This window comes from Sesamum indicum, linkage group LG2 (assembly GCF_000512975.1).
Source record: "Sesamum indicum cultivar Zhongzhi No. 13 linkage group LG2, S_indicum_v1.0, whole genome shotgun sequence".
Classification (NCBI taxonomy): Eukaryota; Viridiplantae; Streptophyta; class Magnoliopsida; order Lamiales; family Pedaliaceae; genus Sesamum; species Sesamum indicum.
The window spans coordinates 2,995,158-3,014,826 of NC_026146.1; the positions used below are offsets into that span (position 1 = coordinate 2,995,158).

Below are 19,669 nucleotides of genomic sequence, written 5' to 3' on the forward strand. Positions count from 1 at the left end.
ATCACTCTCATACGTCTTCATGCATCAATGCATGTGAGGAGGTATATCTTCACCAAGGTAGTTTAGTTCGCAAAAAAAATATTTGACCTGCAAAAAGTCAATTTTAAACCGATCAAAGATAAATATCAATTTTCATTCTGTTTTTTAATTTTAGTGAATTTTGATAATGAGAACTTATTTATTAGATAGAAGCAAAAACCCACAAGCGCTAGATGTATTTTCATAAATTACAGTGACTTTACGTGTAATAATATTAAATTTGAGATGAAAAGAGTGTAATTATCACTTTTCTTTAGCATTTCTAATGAGTTTTCAAAATTTTATTAACTAGATATATACATTAGAAACGGAATTTTAATTAATGGGATTGAACCAATCAATTTCTCAATATGTGTATCTTGTTGAATATTGTTGCATCTTTCTGCATTTAACATCATTCCAAGGATTTGGTTTTTATGATATAGTTTTCATTGTCAAGTCACCTAGAGAACCGTCCGTCGGACACTGAAGTATGAACCCACACAATGAAGTCACGCATGACGTGTGCGCACAATAGCATTTCTCGAGAGGGGCCGACACTGGTCGGCGGTATCGCCATAAATACACCCCACACTGTTAATTATCAGCTCAATGTTGTTTTATTTTGTGGCCAAAATGGGAGAGAAAAATGGCAGAGTTTGTGTAACAGGCGCCGGAGGGTATGTAGCTTCATGGCTTATCAAGATTCTTCTTTCTCAAGGCTACGACGTTCACGGCACCGTCAGAAATCCTGGTAGATATTTTTTTCCTTTTTTTCTTTAATTTCTTATTTTTATAGTAAATATAGTCAGTTGAAAAGAGTTCTAATTGTTTAACTGATGATTCTCCTTCCATTGGGTATGGTTTTCAATTAGTGTTAATTTTATGGAATTTGTTCCTGTATCTGATGTGAGTGTCTCGGTGGTGGTGGTCTTGCTGTGTCTTTTCTTGTTTGTGATTGTTATTTCTCCACCTACTCCCGGAGCAAGTGCAGAAGGCAAGACCGGAATACAGGGTTTGGCAGTCAAGTGCTTAATTCTTCACTTGAATGTTATTCAATGCTTTATGCAGTGAATGTTGGGTTCGACTTAACAGTGTTACAAAGATGATCAAATTAGGAAATATCTCAACAAGTTTGGGCAGGAAAACATATTTGTTTATTTATATTGAAAAGAAATGCTGCTAATTATATGTCAACAGTTGCCCTTGTGGTGGAATGAGTTGTAGGCCTACAAGCCGCTGTAGAAAATGTGACCCGCTTTGTCTTTTTTGGAATTGTTAAAGATTCTTAGTTGCGCTTCTGTTATAGCCATAGATTTTAGCATGTAAGTGGTTGCTTGATTCTACATTTGTTATTGTTAATGAAAAACACATTTGGGACTGGCTTAACTCTTGCATCACTTGTCCAAATTTGTAGTAGGGAAATATACGTATATATATATATGGAGCTTGTTACTTGATCAAACTTTGTGTTTGTTTTTTGATACCGTTGTTATTCTTGATAAACACTTTAACGCAAGCATGTAAGAAATTTTTGTTGTCATCTTATATATTGTACAATTGAAAGTAATGGTTGATTTTGGGACATGTTTTTTCTTGAAAGGTGGTACCATGATCTCAATAACAATCTCATATGGATTTCTTCGTGTATGTCACAGGGGATGCCAAAAACGCACATTTGATGAACCTTGAAAATGCAGCTGTAAAGCTGAAACTCTTTAAGGCAGATTTGATGGATTTCGACTCCATTCTTGCGGCCGTCAAAGGATGTGATGGAGTGTTCCATGTCGCCAGCCCGGTTCCTCCTACCTCTGTACCAAACCCAGAGGCAAGATTCGTAAACGCTTACTTCAACTCCTAACTTAAAAATATTGTATAACTTGGTATTGTAATACTCAAGAATCATGGGATTGCTATAGGTAGAACTGGTCGAGCCTGCTTTAAGAGGTACTCTTAATGTCCTGAAAGCATGCTCTGAAGAGAAGAAAGTCAGACGTGTTGTGATTGTATCATCTGTAGCTGCGGTTATGATGAACCCTAACTGGCCCAAGGATCGGGTTATGGACGAGACATGTTGGTCAGACTCCGAATACTGCAAGACGACTAATGTAATTATAACCTTTGAGGAATTTTCTTTAACTAGCTGCACTGGTATGTTTTTCGACCGATAGGCTTGATTTTCTGATCTTGTGTGTATAGAATTGGTATTGTTTCTCAAAAACAGTGGCTGAGGCTGAGGCTTGGGAATATGCAAAGAAAAACAGCCTAGATGTTGTGACCGTGTGTCCGAGTCTTGTCCTTGGACCTATGCTGCAGCATGCAACAAATGCTAGCAGTTTGGTTCTTGTTAAGCTGTTGAAAGGTATTTACTCCTACCTGCAGTACATTTTGGAACTTTTTGGCTTTCCTATGTAATTATCATTCTTTCTTATACCAAAATTATATTCTTCTGATGTAGTGAACTTTAAGCTTGTGTAGTTACTGTCTGCTTAACTTTTGGCCTTTTTAGTTTGCTCCTTGATGGAATTGACAGCTGAATTTGCTCAGATTTCTGCAACAATCGGGTTCATTTTATTTAGAATACGGGAGTGCTTGTGAAAACTATATAGAAGTCATTTTCACCGTCTGGCTTAACTTTACATTACTTCTAGTTTTTCCAACCACAACTTCTACTTTTTATTGTCTAAGGATTTGTCTGGGTAATTCCATGTTAAAAGGATTTCAAGAATTATATTTTGTGATGAATTTCAAATTTTTTGGATATGGAGTCATTTGAAATCTTATCTCTAAATTGAAATAATTCCATCCAAATGTAGCCTAAGTCAAGAAAGGATAGAATTCCAGAAGCAGAAGCAACTCCAACCCACTTCTTCAACTTCTATGCATTTTTGTGCCTGTTCAAAATTATTTTGGGACTAAAATGGCATTTCTATCGATCCTTCTGAGAACTTTTGTCAGAATAACCACATGGTCTTTCAATATGGTTCAGCCATGGATCTACTTGGATCATAACCACTGTCCCCTAAAGCATGAATATGATAGAGGTTATATTAATATGAGTCTGAAAATGACAAAAATGTTAAAAAAATGTGATTGCTCATCATTGTTCCTCTGTTGTCCGATTTATTTAGTGCTGTATTATTTAGCTGTTTCTTTGGCTTCAATTAGAATGCATCCTGTGTTCTAACATAATGCATTTTCTTACTTGACCACACAGAAGGATACGAGGAAGCAGAAAACAAAGTCAGGAAGATAGTTGATGTACGTGATGTAGCAGAAGCGCTAAAACTAGTGTACGAGAAACCAGAAGCTGAAGGTAGATACATATGCACAGCTCACGCCATCAAGACTCGGGATATGGTCCAAATTCTGAAGGAAATCTATCCAACCTATAACTATCCCAAGAGGTAATCATCTTTCCTCAAAGTTTATCTTCTCTTTTTTCTTGTACATATATATATATATATATATATATCTTTGCATAATTACACTGATGCTGATCTAGATTTAGATATATATAAAGAAATTCATTATTTTCTAAAATAATTGTTATCAGATTTTACGTCACGGATTACAATAAAAAGCTGGAGGGTAGATTTGTAATAGAAGTATGAGTGAAGAGGGGTTCAGTACTTTTTTGTAAAGTGACTGCACTTTAACTTTGGTGTTCATGAATGATTGGGATCAATGAGGTATTGTTGTTTCTGTTGAAACGTTACGGGTTTATTCTTGATAAGGTGCTTCGCTGTGGAGGGAGAGGTTTTGAGGTTTATAAACCATCCCTCTTTTACAATTTATATGGCACGCTTGCTATTATCATAAATCAAAATTATCCATTTTTCTTGTTCTTTTTGTCGTCATTGCTTTTACGCCCTCTATCTTTTTGTCGAACTTGAGTTTTAAATAATTTTGTGCGATCTCTTTTTTCTTTTCTTTTTGTTTTTTTCTGGATTTACGACTGCAGATGCAAAACATGCTCACCTTTTTCATTAAATGTCTTCCCTGGTTTCTGTATCTTACATGTACTAAACTTATTTGCAGCTACAAAGAGGGAAGTGATTTGGCAGAAATGAGTTCAGAGAAACTGCAAAGGCTTGGTTGGAAGTGTAGGACACTGAGAGAAACTCTTGTGGACTCAGTTGAGAGCTACAGACAGGCCGGCCTAATACAATGATACTTTCCTATGTTGTTTTTCATTAACTACCACTTTGTAATTGCCTCAATAACTTTTATATAAAATAGTCTGCATTTGGATTTCCTATTCTAAATCTTGTTCTACTTTTTTTTTTTCATTAGCAGAGCCTGTCGCTAATATGATCACTCATTTGGGCATAAGCCCTACTCAATTAGTTCATAATTATATGAAAAGTATTCTATGTTTTGTTATCCTCATGCGATATTTTGAACAAAAGTCATCTTTCACTAAGTTTTGGACTCTGGTAATTGTTACGTAATCGACTTGATCATATAATCCTGGTTTTTTCTACACAAACACTCTCTGTAATTGTAGGTTCATAGATAAATTTCTATGTTCTATTGGTTCGTGGAAAAATAAGTTCTTCTTCCTTGAGGCTCCCCCTTCTCGCCCTTAGAATGTCCTTCGTGAATGGAGTTTTAATAAGCCAACCATTTGTTGTTTAGGCCCTCCCTCCTGGGACAAAAATTTCATTAATAATGTACTAACTGACCACTGCTTTAGTGTTGCAAACTGTTGAAAGAACAAAATCTTGTCTTATTGGGTTTGTCCTTCTCAAGCATTCGATCGTTAAGGACATCAAGTAAATTTGTTGCTTGCTCTCCTTTTTGTGGCAAAGATTGCACTCACAATTTGTTTCTTTTTCAGACGTAGCCGCTGGTGCTACTATGATCTTCAATCAGGCCAAAAAACATCGTATAAATTATTGGTTAAGGTCCACGCTATGGGAATAGCCTTTGCCTCCGAGTCGTTGTCCGTTCCTTCGACCCCTTATCCTCTTCATGCTGCTACCTAGCAAGGGGCCGATTAAAAGGTGGAGCAAAGTATCAAACTCCCCAATCTATCAATCCTATTACACAAGTTCCCAATCACTCTTTTGAGCTCATCGAGGATGCCGCCATTGGCCCTCCTTGTATGCTAATATTTTCCCTCAGGTCAATTCCAGGAAGTGATCAAAGAATAAACATAAAGTTGACAAGTCTTGTCGTGTCGAGAAATCCCAAAAGGAAGGAGAGGAAAGAGTCAAAGTTGCTGACATCGAACTTGAAAAATTAGGCAAGAATGAGAGGGTTGCTGAACAAGAGAAAACAACTTATGCTGACTAGGAGCAGATGTGAAAAGGAAAGCATTCTGTGTGGAGCGTTCTCACGAGATGGGGGTCGAGTATCTAAGGCTTGACAAGGAGAAACCATCCGCTCCAAGGAATTTAGGTCGAGCCTACGATTCATGGTACTCATGAAGGGGCGGTTCCCTCAGCATCTCAGGTACCTGTCTTCACGGGCATTAAGGCCCAAACTGAATTACAGTTTGATCTGATAGAGCATGATGCCAAACATTTGGAGGTTTGTTGCTGTCGATGGTGAGGGCTCATGCTAAGATTGCCAAAGTTTTAGACTTGAACATTAACCTTCCTGCAAATGAACATGCGCGTGCCCTCGATTGGCAAGTGTTTGATCACAATTCAGTCTTTAGCAGTCAGGCTAGTGAAATTTCGTTTGAGTTGTATAAGGCATTTCTGCTACCTCGTGACAAGGTGGCTTTATCTGACTTACATCATGCTCGACTAGAAAAGATGGGGGCTCATAATTTCTAATAGGTACATATGCTTATCATCTTTCATCGGTTGCACTTTGTAACTTGACTATTTTTTTTTTTTAGGGCATGAACCGAGGACATCGAGGTGTATATCCCAAATCTTGAAGATAAGAACCGCAAAACCGAACTTGACTATGAGTACTAGAATGACAAGCTTTCCAACATGCAACAACAATTATCTAAAAAGTCGATCAACTTGCTCAATTAGAGCATGAGAAATCAGCTTTGGATCATGAGATGGACAAACTATCAAAAGAGCTATTGTATTCAAAAGTTGCCTTAAAGAATCTGGATGCAAAGTATCAAGCTGAGACTGATAAGTCTTATCTAGCTGGCAGGGAGCAACGAACAAATGATTTTCTCCAATCTTTGGGAGTATCTGGCTATGTTACAGCGAGCTTGAAAGATGGGGCTAGGGACTTTATGAAGTTCCATGCTATCAAGGCTACAGTGGTTAACCAATTGACTGAAGATGGTTTCTTGAATTTTTGCAAGTGTCTTGATCAGTTGAAGCATTTGAAGGGTATCAAGGAGGATTTCGACATGTCCTATCTTAGCTCCTTTAAGATATCCAAGTGTCAGGACTATGAATCTAACCAGTTAATGAGCTTAGTTGGGAGTTAGATGAGTCTGCCGATTTTGTTAATCCTTATCACCTTACATTTTGTAATCAACAATCTCTTTGCTGGTGTAATTAAAGCATAGACCTTGATTGCTTCTACCCTTATTCCATGCTAACTTAACTAAGTATCATCCTCTTTTTATATGATCAATCATTATTACTCGTCGTAGAATAAATGTTACAACTATAATTCTACTTGCTGCAAATGCATTGAGAGACAGATCAAGCGTACAGAGCCAATGGATGTCATGTGTCTAGATCAAGCGTATAGAGCCAAGAGAGAAGCTTTAAAGAAACTGGAAGAAAGCCCGGAGTATCAATTCTTACAATGCCAGAATGGATAAGGGAATATCTAATGCGAATATTGCAAGAAAACAGGGAAAAAGTATCCAAGAAGTGGAAAGGAACTCTGTGCCCCAAAATTGAAAAGTTGCAGCAGAAACATATTGATAAAATTGGTGACTGCATCCCTATTAAGGCCAATGATAGACACTATCAAATTTCATGTTATGATGGGAGTCAGTTCTCAGTGGATTTGGAGAGGAGAACATGCATGTGTAGATTGTGGTGAGGAGGGACATAATGCAAAGAGATGTGCCTTATATAAGGACATGTAAGAACCTAGGTTTGATGAGACTGAAATGAATACATTGTTTTCAAAGGTACCTCAATATTCATACTACATTTCTATACATAATCTGTTGTATATATATAAACTAATGTACTCTTTTGTATATTAATTTTTATTTTCAAGTAGGTGCATAATCCACAAGCACTACAAGGAAGAGGAAACATTCTGTCTATGAAGATCCAAATAGGGTAAGTATGCTCACTTTTTATGGGTGTATAATCCTATTGTACAAATTGGTTGACAGTGTGTACAATGCTATTCAATTAGGTGACTATGCTTGCTACAGATAGTGGAGTAAACGATCAACCACCAATTTTACCTCCAATTGTGGAACAACATGAGCCAATGCAGCATGATGTGGAGCCAGAAATACTGACAGAACCTGGCCCTACACCCACTCTACCATGTGTTCAAGGGCCTACGATGTACGAACAATTGCAGATAGCCAACACAAACATATCCTTCCAACCCCAAGTGACATTGCAACGGAGACTCAACATCAGAGCACCTCTTCCAATGACTGGTACCAGTTTCATGCCCTCTTTTTCAAGCAGGCCAGCAGCTCCTATTTCCAAGACAATAGTGAAGGAGCATGGGAGAAAGTGGGTTGACATCTCTAATAGCCTTCCCAAAGTTCTGAGGATCACGGGCAAAAGTAGTCTGTTTCACACTTGTAGTGGATTAGTTTTTGTGCACTTACTTTTGTGGATCAGTTTTTGTGTCAGACAGGTAGGAATAGAGTCAGATAATGAGCTTTTGTGGATAGTTTGTGGTGGTAGGAATGGAGTCAGATTATTAGTTTTTGTGGATAGTGTTTTTTGGTTGTGCAAGTGAAGTGAAATGTCATGAAGTCAAACACATTGTAATGTAAGAATTTTTGCAGAAATTATGATTTACAGAAATTATGAGTTCTGTTTTTTGTTTGCATTGTTTGCATTGTGCAAGTGAAGTGAAATGTCATTAAGTGAGGATCAAACAATGTCATTAAGTGTTCTGTTTTTTTGTTTGCATTGTTGAAGTTTTGGTTTGCAGAAATTTTGCCAGAAAGTATGAGATTACAGTCCAGGTACTTGCAGAAATTATGAGTTCATAGTCCAAGTTTACTTAAATTCTGTTTGTAGAAACTTCATTACACATAACCAAATGGTTACAGTAATACAATTAATTGAAAGATGAGATTAAATACTAAATACTAAATACAATATATTGAAACATGGGAAAATTCCATTACACATAACCAAATGATTACATATGGATTTCGTGATACAAGTACTTCAAAAATACCAAATACAATACATTCATACACTTGCTAAACATAGTACAATATGAACTAAGCCTAACCATCTTCTTCATCTTCTACACCCTACATTTTTCTTGTTGATTCTTCGAACACAATCCAACACTCACCCAAATGCACATTATGCAAATAACCAACAAAACAACTGCCAGTTTCCAAAGTCTTCCATGCTTGAAATTTAGTTTCAAAATTTCAGCTTCCATTTCATTCTTATTGCGCAATAAACCTATGATAATTGTACACGCCCTTCTACACATTGGAGGGTCCTCCCAATCTAAAAGACCACACCCACCCATCTACAATCAGTTAAGAAAATAAGAAAAATATAATGAGGAGAAAATTCAGCAAAGTGGAGATGAACAAAAAAGAAAAACAAACTTACATTGTAGTTTTTACATGAATGGAATCTCCTTCCAAGGTTGATCTCAGTTCATGAAGTCCGAAGCACTGGCCTCTTTCCACAATAGCAATCGACGAGAGATGAAACACTGCTCATCTTCAATTCCTTGCTCAATTTCTCCTTAAATCGTGCCTTGGGAGCGAATTTTTTCTTGCGTGGCAAAAATTGGGAGCGAACTAGGGTTCTTGCATAGCAAAGATTGGGGATAAGCTGTTAATGATTTTTGCAGAAGAAAACTTGCGATTTTAATCTATGGGCAAGCTGACGTGGCTTATTTTCCACGTCAGTTTTGCCATGTCATGTTGCCCCTTTTTTTTTTACACTTAAGCCATTTAACCGGACACGTGAGCTTCCCCCAACATTCAGATGCTTATGTGCCTCCCCCATGCACAATTCCGGCTGATTTAGGATAATTTGTCCTAAAATTGTCAATTTTTTTAATTACTGTTTTATTATTCTATTTTGAAAAAGACCTGGACTGGACAGACCAGCGCCCCTAAGAAACTGGACGAAAATTGCAATTTTACCTGTACTTATATCTTTTTAATAATCTTTGCCAAAAGCCTGCAAGTTTACGTAATTAAACAGCCTTTCTCCAGTTTCTTATCGTAGGAATTTGGATGGAGGAATGATTAAAAATCCAGGACTTTTTGCAAAATTAATTGAAATTTGTCGCATAATTTGAATCTTTCCACACACAACTTCGTCCTTCTTCACCGAAATAGACTTCCCGCGTCCGGTCTCCCGCCGTCGGCCGCCTGTGTCCCTCCGGTTCTCTTCCCCGCCGCCTCCTTCAGCTGTCAGCCGACAGCCGCAAGCATTTCTGCTGGCCAGTCGTGTCCTGCCACCAGTTGCGTGAGTAAAGATTGTATAATTTGTATCTGGTACGTCTTATTCATTACTCACTTTGAGCTCGAAGTGGAGCCTTAGGATGTAGGCTATGGAGAGTATGAGAAAGTTGAGAGCATATTCTTAATCTCTATGGTTGAAGGAATGTCTTGATGTGTCCAAGAGGGTTTAAGAATGTTTCTTGGGGTAGGATTCTCCAAAGGAAATAAAAAAAAAAAAGAAGAAAAATCACATAGCCAGAACAAAATAGATAAGTGATTTGTATGGGCGAAGGAGTGCTGGCATAGTACAAGAAAGTTTGATTTTTTATGTGTTGTGATAATTCCAGTCCCTATATTTGCAGGTAGTGAGTCAGTGACGTTAGCAATAATGGGCGAACATGGGGGTGCAACTCCCACACCGGATGCCAACCCTAGTAATAACTATGTAATTCCTGGAGCGACGGTGGAATTTGATGCAGTTGAACATCCTCAGGAATTAGAACTTGAATCAGAACTGAATTTGGGAGAGGGTGAAAAGCATGAAGAAGATGGAGATAATAGTGAGGTCTCTGAAGAAGGAGACACAGACGGAGAAGAAGCAGAATATAGATTCCAATTCCAAGGGGAAATGGACCCTTTATCATTTGCAGAGGAAGAAGATGCCTCTGGGCTGCTGCCTTACGAGCGATTCGAGCGGATAGAGCAGCATTATGAGGTCTTGGCTTCCAAGAAGCGCCCTGCTCTTGAGGCCTGTACGAGGTTTGCTTTACTTCACCTGATTTGCTTATAATTCAGTATATTGTTAGATTTTTGCTGTCCATGGAGGACAACTACTTGTTTTCTTTGCTTATTTGGCTTTCTTACATAGTCATGCTTCTTCTTCTAATACATTATCCCTTGGATGGGGATTGCAGTGAACTGCCCACTAAGAAGTTAAGGCAGGAGGAGATGCTTGGAGCAAGCTTTGAAGAAATAATGGAGATCATGAACTATGGGATGAGGAAAAAGTCGAGGAAGGTATGCACTTGCTTTCTCTTTTAGTATAAGTGTATAAACTGATATTGTCATCTATTCTGCTCCACTTCTAGATTACAGGAGAGTTTGGTTTTATACAGCTGTTTCTTCTATCTTAAGACTGTTCTCAAATATTTGGTCCTTGCGTATTTATCTGCGCTTTGTTCTTGTTACCATTTCCATAAAAAGACACATTTAAACAGTGTGATGTTTTATGCTGATTGTTATAAAATCAGAGCAAGCAAAGAGGGAGGAGAAAGGGATCAAAGAAAAAGGCTAATCCTGAAGTGACTCGAAAACTTGGTGATGCGACACTTCATTATGCACATGGTCGGTTTGAGGAGGTATGTATTGGCCCGCATGCCTCGTACTCTACTATATTCATCTTAGATTTCATCAAGAAATGTTTGCTCTTTGCCAAGTTCTCATCTTTCTATCAATCTAAAAGTCTTTCTTTATGTTATTTGTCCTCAAGTACCTTCTGCCAGTAAAAAGAATGGAACGTTTTATTGTATGCTGTAACTTGTTCACGCTTTCTAAGACATGGAAAATTAATTTCCCTGTTGGGCAGTATCATAAGAGTGAGATCGCTGTGATGTGGAATCTTGATTTCTGTACTTTCAAGGCTATGTTACATCAAGTAAATTGATTTTGGATCATTGAAAGAGACAGAAGTACAATTTGCTGTGTACCAAATTCTGGATTGATCATACCACTTCTTGATTCTCCAGGTTTTAATCTTGTAATTTTTCTAAGATACAAAATTATTGTTTCCGTGTTGGTGGACTGCTCCTCCGCTTGTCTTTTGTAATTGATTAGTAACTAATCTATTGCAATCATGTTTTTTGAAAGTATTTTTGTAGGAGACATCAGATGCCATGCTGCATCAAATACATTGCCTTTTTATTCTCATAACTAATGCACGTTTGCCTTCATACTGTGAAACTATGGCCTGCATCTTTCCAATGTACTCATCGATCTTTGTGTCTACTTATTGCATATGTGATTCAGGCCATCGGTTTGTTGAATGAAGTAATTCTCCTTGCTCCAAACCTGTCTGATCCATATCATACACTTGCACTAATTTATACGGCGATGAATGAAGAGAAGAGAGCCTTGAATTTCTACATGATTGCTGCACATTTGACTCCAAAGGACGCCTCTTTGTGGAAACTTCTAGTAACCCGATCAATGTAAGATGTCATCATGTAGTTTGATCTCTCCTTCTTTCAGATGTATTATCAACTAAATTTGCATTCTCTGTGTTTAGCTTAGTTGAAAGCAATTCACATCTGTCTCATTCTATATCCCCATTTTGTTCTTCCTTTGTACCATTGCCTTGTTGTTTGTCCGGTTGTTCTCAATCCAACCAAGAATCCACAACGGATTTAACGAAGTCCTAATGAATGTGTTTGAGGTAAGGTGCGTGGATTCTCTTCTTATACTTATATTTGGTGACTTGATTTTCTATTAGTTTGTCAGGATTTGAATAGCTATTATTTAATAAAATCTCTCATCATATTTCCCCATTAAGCGATAATTTCTCTGTTCACCATTAACAACATGCTTCAAATCAAGTTCTTGTGCAAGTGATTGAATCTCAAATTTACCATATACACAGTTAACAATGGTGAATGGGTTATATGCCTTGGGCTGTTAATCCTAAGAGATTTGTGATCCAAGATCAACTTTTTTAGCTTGATAGTTTTGCAGGATGTCTTATTGGATATGGCTTGCATTCTTTAGCATAAGATGTTGATAACTACTCAATGGATTAGTAGATCTAGGTGTGGTATTGATTAAGTAGGGCTTCCAGGGTTGATAAAATGAGATGGGTCCCCTGACTCATATAACAATTTGCTAGCTCAGCTGTCTATCCCTTGCTTCATCCTAGGTTAGATCATCTCTCATATCCGAGATTATTGATGCAATATGATTCTGTTACTAGTTTCGCTGGCCATGATTATTTGCACTTCTTCTTCAGCTGCTTCTGAGGTCGTTAAATGTGATAGAACTGACTTTTGATGACAATTTTCTAGGTCAACTGTGTATCTCTAATTCATCCTAGGGTCCCAGTGCTGATAAAAATGAGCTTTATTGTTCTACTGATTGAACAATTTGCTAGCTCACTGTCTATCCTCAAATGCATTCATGTTGGATAATCTATCATCCCCGAGATTCATTTTAACATCAAACTGATGCAATATGCCCCTTTACTAGTTTCTCATGTATTGCTTTGCCTTTTCTATTAGCTGCTGTAAAGGTTGTTAGACGCAAGATTGAATTGACTTTTGAATCCCGTGTTATCCTGTGCAGAGAGCAAGGGGACAAAAGGCAGGCAAACTACTGTCTTAATAAAGCAATAATAGCAGATCCAGAAGATATTGGTCTTCGGTTTCATCGTGCTTCTCTCTACATTGAGCTCGGAGAGTATAAAAAAGCTGCTGATTCTTATGAGCAAATCTCCCGTCTCCGTCCAGATAATGTTGAAGTGCTGAGTAAAGCTACACAGGTTAACTTTTATTCTTAATGTTTTTTTGACCATAAATTTCGTAAGGAGTCTTAGGCATTAGGCTATATTTGACCTTTGCAGTAACTTCTCATTAGGCCTGCTCATCAGTTTTCAGTTTGCTGCTGGTGCTGGCGCTGAGTTATGATTTTCAACTTCTTTTTAAATATTTTCTTATTGCTTGCATGCCCTTGAAAAACCAAAAACATTTAAATCTGTCCTAGTGATAGCAGAATAGAGGGGCTTGTCAGTTGAGGTGGCATGATGAACATGGCCATAATGATCACCGCTTATTGCCATGCATAACATGAATGACCTTTGCAGTAACTTTTCATTGGACAATCTGAAGTCGCATGTTCCTTAATCATGTATTGGTTGCTTACTGTTAGCATGGTTTTCCTTTTAGAGACTGACTTTCTCCAGCTGTCACTGCTAATATTTCAGTCTTTCAGTAGCCATAGCATGACAGGTCGAGCATCCATTAACATTTCGCAATCATCAACTGTATATTGTTAAATTACAAGGGCTGAGTTAATTAAGAAGGATTTTTACATTTGTGGTTTATCTTTATTATTGGGCAATGGACTGGAGTGGGAATCGAGGATCAGTATAGCTCTCCCTGAACCAAAAGCAATTGTGATTGATGATTGACAAGTGTGGATGATGCTTCTTTTGGTCTCAATTATTTATCTCCCTTCGTTGAATATTCTATTTACCTTTTCTTGGTTGCCAACAGCATCAATAAAACTGTGAAACACGCATGCAAATTCACTATAGAAAATGCTTTTCTATGACTCTGGAAAGCATATGCTGCTCAGTAAGATTTTGATGCAAGAACCACAGTACCTTCACTGATGCCTAAGATAAAATAGATGGCCAAATGTTGATTTGCAATTGACATGGTGAAAATGTCAGAAATGAATTCAGAGAAAGTAAATGTCAACATACTCATTCAGCATGCCTATGAAGATGGCAGATTTTATTCTCTAGTCATGTGTTCTCATCTATCTTTTATTTCGGTGTATATATATGTATATATCTTGCTTTTGTTGAACTTAGTTTCTTACTTTTGTTTGTAGCTTTATAGAAAATGTGGGCAACATGAGAGAGCTGTCTGTATGCTGGAGGACAATCTCAGGAATCATGTAAATGATGCTAATTTAAGTGTGGTTGATCTCTTAGCCTCTATACTGATGGAAATCAATGCATATGCCAAAGCTCTTGATCATATAGAGCACGCACAGCAGGTCTACTCTACTGGACAAGAGATTCCGCTGTGTTTAACTATAAAAGCTGGAGTATGTCATGTACATCTTGGACATCTGGAGAAAGCAGAGGTCTGTCTACGTCTGTATTACTAATTGCTAAACAAGTCTTGGTTCATGTTTCTCGTACTATCCTTAAGTAAGGCTGGAAATTTTTTTCTCTATGACTCTTTAAATGAGATTCAGTTAGTTGCTATGATTCTTTGGATGTGCATAGAGGTACCTATTCAAGCAGTTGATTTGGTCAAAACTCTAGATGCATCTGTTTATGTTGTCAATACCTGTGGTGTCTTGATATGCGTTTGGGGATATGTGTTAAACTTGTTTTAATATTTGCTTTTTGGTCTTAGCGGTTACGTGGAATTTCATACACCTCCATGTGAACAAAACAGTAAACAAATGCAGATGAAGATGAGAGTAAAATATAGGAAGAAATTGGCGGTAAAGGATGAACAGATATGAGAGAGAAAAATAATATAGGTGCTTGTTATATTTATGCCTTTGAACGATTGAGCCTCTACAAAACTAGATTAGATTCCTAAACGTCTTTGTTTGTTCTTCAACTAGGCATGTCCATTGAAGGTCTAGTGGCCATAACTGATATATTGGAATCAAACTTATCATGTCCAAGGTGAGAGAAATAGACTTTTAAACTAGTTAGTGGTTGTGCTTTCTTATTTACGATCTTGAGGTACCAATTTGTTTCTGGAATCTGTGAGTGATAAGCTAGTTTCTCTTTTAATGCATGAGAAAAAGATTTATTGGCTTTGATTCTGTGTACAGTAATTTCCGCACTTTTTCTTGTTGGTCTTGTCTTGACTGACAGGAGATGTATACTTGTTTGTTTTGTTGATGCAAAATAAACCTAATATAGTGGAAACTTATGTGATCTAATAGGTTCTGAGAATATCCCTAGTTGAAATGGACTGCTGGGCATCCCTGCTTGTACTTTTGCGGTTCTTCTCATGTCAAATGAACTTTACAGACTTGTATTACGCCTTCTTCACATGAACAAAACCCAAATATTCACTGTTAAAGAGTCTCTTCTTCTATGGCTAAAAGGACTTCTGTATCGTTTTGCTTTATAACTCATATTACATATTTGAAGATTCAAAGACAATTGCAATGATATTTGGTTGACAGTATTTTATAGGTTGGCAGTAAATAATGTTTTTATCAAGTAAAATCCTTTGATGATGGAGAAACATCACCTCCCAATCTATAGATTTTTTAGGTTATGAGTGAGCTTCTTACTTCGGTCTTATCTGGTGATGCTCTTGCTAATCTCAAGTAGCACTGTTTTAGATTGATGTGGCTAACCTCCATATTCTTTGGTTTTTTTATCTGTTTGCTTCTTTGCTAGATCTCTTTGTTTTTGTGAGTAGTGAAAGTTGTAATTCCTTCTTAAAATCATGCTGTGAACTGCATACTCGTCTCTCCTGCCTCTCTCTGGTTTTCTAGAACGCCACAGGTTCATATGCCACATGTGCCTGGGATGTCAACTAGATTAGAATTATTTTGTTTTCTTTCTATTTGTTTTTTGTACAATTTAAACTAGTATTAATATTACTTGTTTAATGAATACGTACTTCTGCATTAGATGTTCATAACCCGTTGCATCAATTGAAACAGCTTATGTTCAATATTTTTCATTTGAGTAGCATGAGGACTGAGTTTGTTTGTTATCTTTATCACCTACTGGAATAAGTTGGAACATTTAATACATCCGAAGTTCATCAATGTATCATTTAAATGAAAGCCTTACATATCTTGTCCTCATATAGCTTGTTTTAATTTTTCTGTTTTGGAACTTTTTGTGGCTTTTGGTTTCAACTTATTTGCTATCTTCCGCAGGCTCACTTCAATGCTTTAAAACCAGAGAATGCATCTAATCATCCTGACTTAGTCATTGATGTTGCGGACTCATTGGTGAATGTTGGGCAGTATGAATCCGCATTAAAATACTACGTGATGTTAGAGGAAGATGCAAATAAGTACAATGTGAGAAAATTTAATTAGTATGTTGATTTCATTTTCTTCCAATGAATGGGGCACAGCAGCATACTTTTCTAGCACTAGAACACAACTAGCAATTGACCTTCTCATATTCATTTTCTACCTATCTTTAGGGCTATCTACACTTGAAAATTGCAAGGTGTTATGCTTCTCTGACGAAAAGAGCACAAGCTATTGAATATTATTACAAAGGTAAATAAAGGATACGGAAGAGTATGTTACCTTGAAATTGTAGTGTGAATAAAGTTGTTTAGTTTGACTTTGATGTCTTTTATTATTTCCCTTGAGTTGTTTCTGTGCTTTATCTTGTAAACCTTTCTTATCTCATTTTACAATAATCACCTGATATGTCTGACCATCTTTATTTCTTGGCAGCTGTGGAAAAACTTAATGACAGTGTTGATGCTCGGTTAACATTATCGTCTCTTCTTCTTGAAGAAGATAGAGATGATGAAGCCATTTCCATGCTATCTCCTCCACTAGCATCTGGTATCCTCGTGCTTGTTAAATTGCTTGAACATATCCTTGTGCTGTTTGTAACTTTCTGTATTTTGTCCTCAGAGGCAGCTCTTGATACAGAATCCGATATGTCTAAATTATGGTGGCGTAATGGGAAAATAAAGTTAAAGCTTTCCCAAATTTATAAAGCCAAAGGATCATTTGAGGCTTATGCAGATGTATTGTTTCCCATAATTCATGAGACATTATTTATCGAGACAGTCCAGCAAAAGGTAATTTGATGCCGCTCCCCCTTCTGTGTTTTCTTTCTCCACCCTTCATTCCCTATGTCTCCCCAATCTACTTGTTGAATAATATGTAACCTGAATGAAAACTTCTGAGGTGAATATGATGGTTTCTTCTTTTCTTTTTTCCCCCTCTTTTCCTTGAAACAAACTTTTATCCATAGAGATGAAAGGTGTGAATAGTACAAGATAAGATAAACTTGGAAAGCAATTCTTTCAGTTTATACTGCAGAATGTGCAACCTTGATCATTAATTGGTTATACTGCTCTGGCGTACTGGCAATGGGAAGCATGATATCCTATCACTGAAACTCTGCCATGACACAGCTTGGTTCCCAAAATTATTTTACTTCTTTTTTATTTGAAAAAAGAGAAACTCTGCCATGACGCATCTTGCTTTCCAAAATGATGTTTCTTCTTTTTTAAATCAAAACCCAAGTAATCTCCACTATTGACTTATATAACGTCCATTTATGTATTAAAGTTACCAATTCTGCAAAAAAGTCTCAGCTCTAAAGCAAAATTAAGTTCAAGATGATTTTTATGTCTCAGTACTCAATGTACAAATAGAGGAGGCCTCTTGGATGATGAGTTGAGAGAATGATTCTGGAGTTTCTGATTAGGAAAATGAGGGGAGAGTGATCTGCAGAAGTAGAAAGAAGCGCAGTCAAAAAGGTGTTTCTGCAATTTATTGTAGAAGGATGAAACAAATACCTGAAGAATCTTCAAGTGTTAACTGGTTGTAGTTTCGTTTGTTTCTGTTTCATGTATCCAGCAAAAATTTTCCTGTTTCACCATCGTTTTAGTTTCTGTCATTCCATATGCTCATTTTTGTCCCCTGATGTTGATGATGAAGATTGATCATCTTGTTTATTTTCTAGCTGTGCAATGAAAAGAATCCATAAAAAGTTAATCGATATGGGTGTCGAAATTCAAAGCTCATGTTGATTTGTGACACCTTAGTTTATACACTTTAGCAACTTTTGTAACAATGTTCATTATTTCAATGTCTGCTCTGACTTTTCAAATCTTCTACTCGTCAATCCAGGTTAAAGCCCGTAAACGGCTGTCTAGAGGTGTTCTTTCAGAAAGGGTGAAAGTGCTGGACGATCATCAAACTGACAATGTATTTCATGGATTTAGGCCTGTCGCTTCATCTGCTGATCTGTGAGTACTTTATGTACTGCCCACTTTTGACATTCAGATTTCTGAAATCTTGAATAGGTGATACTTTGGCAAATGACTTTTCTCATCCAATTCAATTAAGCTTTTATTTGTTTGGGTGGGAATATATCCACTTAAGAAATCTAATTAAAGATTTTAGATTTGGCTAGAATTGAATCCATCTTCGAGATATGCACATGGTGTAATGTATACATATCTCTATGCTCATTTTCGTATCTAAATGATATGGGTGGATTACACTACGCCTTGTAGTAAGTATTGTGCATATTCGAGTAATAAAGTTACCTATCTAGTATGGAGTAAATCTTTTTAATTTTCATTGAGGAGTTTAATTTTATAGTACAAATATATGTTGTTCTTGTACGTACTTTAATGATTATAGATACTTTGGGCATTCATTTGGTAAAACCAAACCAAATTGAGCCTAGAATTTGGTACCGGAAATTCGGTGTGTGAAAATGCCATATTGAGTTCTGAACAGAATAAGTTGGTTTGTTGCATGACTTCACCTTCCATCTCGTGGAACAGGTCTAAAGCTTCCAGAGCAAAGAGGTTGCTCCAGAAGAAGGCTGCAGTGAGGGAAGCAAAAAGAGCGGCAGCACTGGCTGCTGGAATTGATTGGAAGAGTGATGATTCAGATGATGAATCTCCAGTAAGGAATAAAAATTATGATCTGCATTTAAGTGAAAAATTCTTATTGTGCTGGGCACAGGATTTGACTGGATCATCCTGTTTTCCACTTTTATGCTGACATAATAACTCATGCAGCAAGTCTTCCGCGAGCCTCCTTTGCCGGATCTTCTAAAAGAAGAGGGAAATCATGACATGATAGTAGATGTGAGTTACTGGATTGCATGCCCACTGTTCTCTCTTGTGTTGTTTGCTGTCCGTGCATGTGTGTCTGTGTGGTATTATTTCCCTTTTAACAGTAAGATTAGAAATCACGTGTAAAAACTTACAGAAATATTGGCTGAAGAAGAGAATCCAATGCGGATTAGACAATCATGGACTTTTCCCCATGATTTGTATACTAATTTAATTCAAGTCGAGAGAACAAGACACTGGATTCGAAGTTATTTATTCCTATTTCCTGGTGACCCAGTTGAACTCTCAGCTAGAAGTTTGCTCATTGGCCTGCTAGTGATATTAATTATGTTCTGTCATATGATAAATAAACAACCAAAAAAAGAGAAAGGAACAAATCAATCCATGATGCAATCAAGAAGGTCTGCGTCATCACAAGGTATAGAAGTTTGCCACTTATTTTTCCTTACAACTCAACGACATAGAAGCCAAATGGTATTCCGCCAAACAATTTGCAGATAAAATGAATTTTTATTTTTGTTGG

The 19,669-nt window shown here is 37.0% G+C and overlaps 2 protein-coding genes across 5 annotated transcripts in view; both read left to right on the forward strand.

Moving 5' to 3' along the window:
• LOC105178304 (cinnamoyl-CoA reductase 1-like) lies at nt 485–4,286 on the forward strand. The gene is made up of 6 exons (XM_011101764.2): nt 485–772; nt 1,677–1,846; nt 1,938–2,126; nt 2,218–2,380; nt 3,236–3,425; nt 4,060–4,286. The coding sequence occupies exons 1-6, from the start codon at nt 631–633 to the stop codon at nt 4,190–4,192; spliced, it is 987 nt and encodes a 328-aa protein (XP_011100066.1). The 5' UTR covers nt 485–630; the 3' UTR covers nt 4,193–4,286.
• Nucleotides 9,331–19,669, forward strand: part of LOC105178312 (general transcription factor 3C polypeptide 3) — a 12,724-nt gene continuing 2,385 nt past the window's right edge. The window contains exons 1-14 of one of the 4 annotated variants that reach the window (XM_011101776.2): nt 9,331–9,643; nt 9,952–10,348; nt 10,504–10,606; nt 10,840–10,947; nt 11,615–11,796; nt 12,920–13,115; nt 14,192–14,449; nt 16,232–16,378; nt 16,507–16,585; nt 16,769–16,882; nt 16,955–17,124; nt 18,185–18,303; nt 18,850–18,973; nt 19,090–19,158. In XM_011101776.2, the coding sequence (XP_011100078.1) occupies nt 9,978–10,348; nt 10,504–10,606; nt 10,840–10,947; nt 11,615–11,796; nt 12,920–13,115; nt 14,192–14,449; nt 16,232–16,378; nt 16,507–16,585; nt 16,769–16,882; nt 16,955–17,124; nt 18,185–18,303; nt 18,850–18,973; nt 19,090–19,158 (2,040 nt within the window). In that variant the 5' untranslated portion in view covers nt 9,331–9,643; nt 9,952–9,977. Of the gene's footprint in view, nt 9,644–9,951; nt 10,349–10,503; nt 10,607–10,839; nt 10,948–11,614; nt 11,797–12,919; nt 13,116–14,191; nt 14,450–16,231; nt 16,379–16,506; nt 16,586–16,768; nt 16,883–16,954; nt 17,125–18,184; nt 18,304–18,849; nt 18,974–19,089; nt 19,159–19,669 lie in introns of those variants that run through there. The other 3 variants (XM_011101785.2, XM_011101792.2, XM_011101797.2) reach the window with 3 other exon arrangements.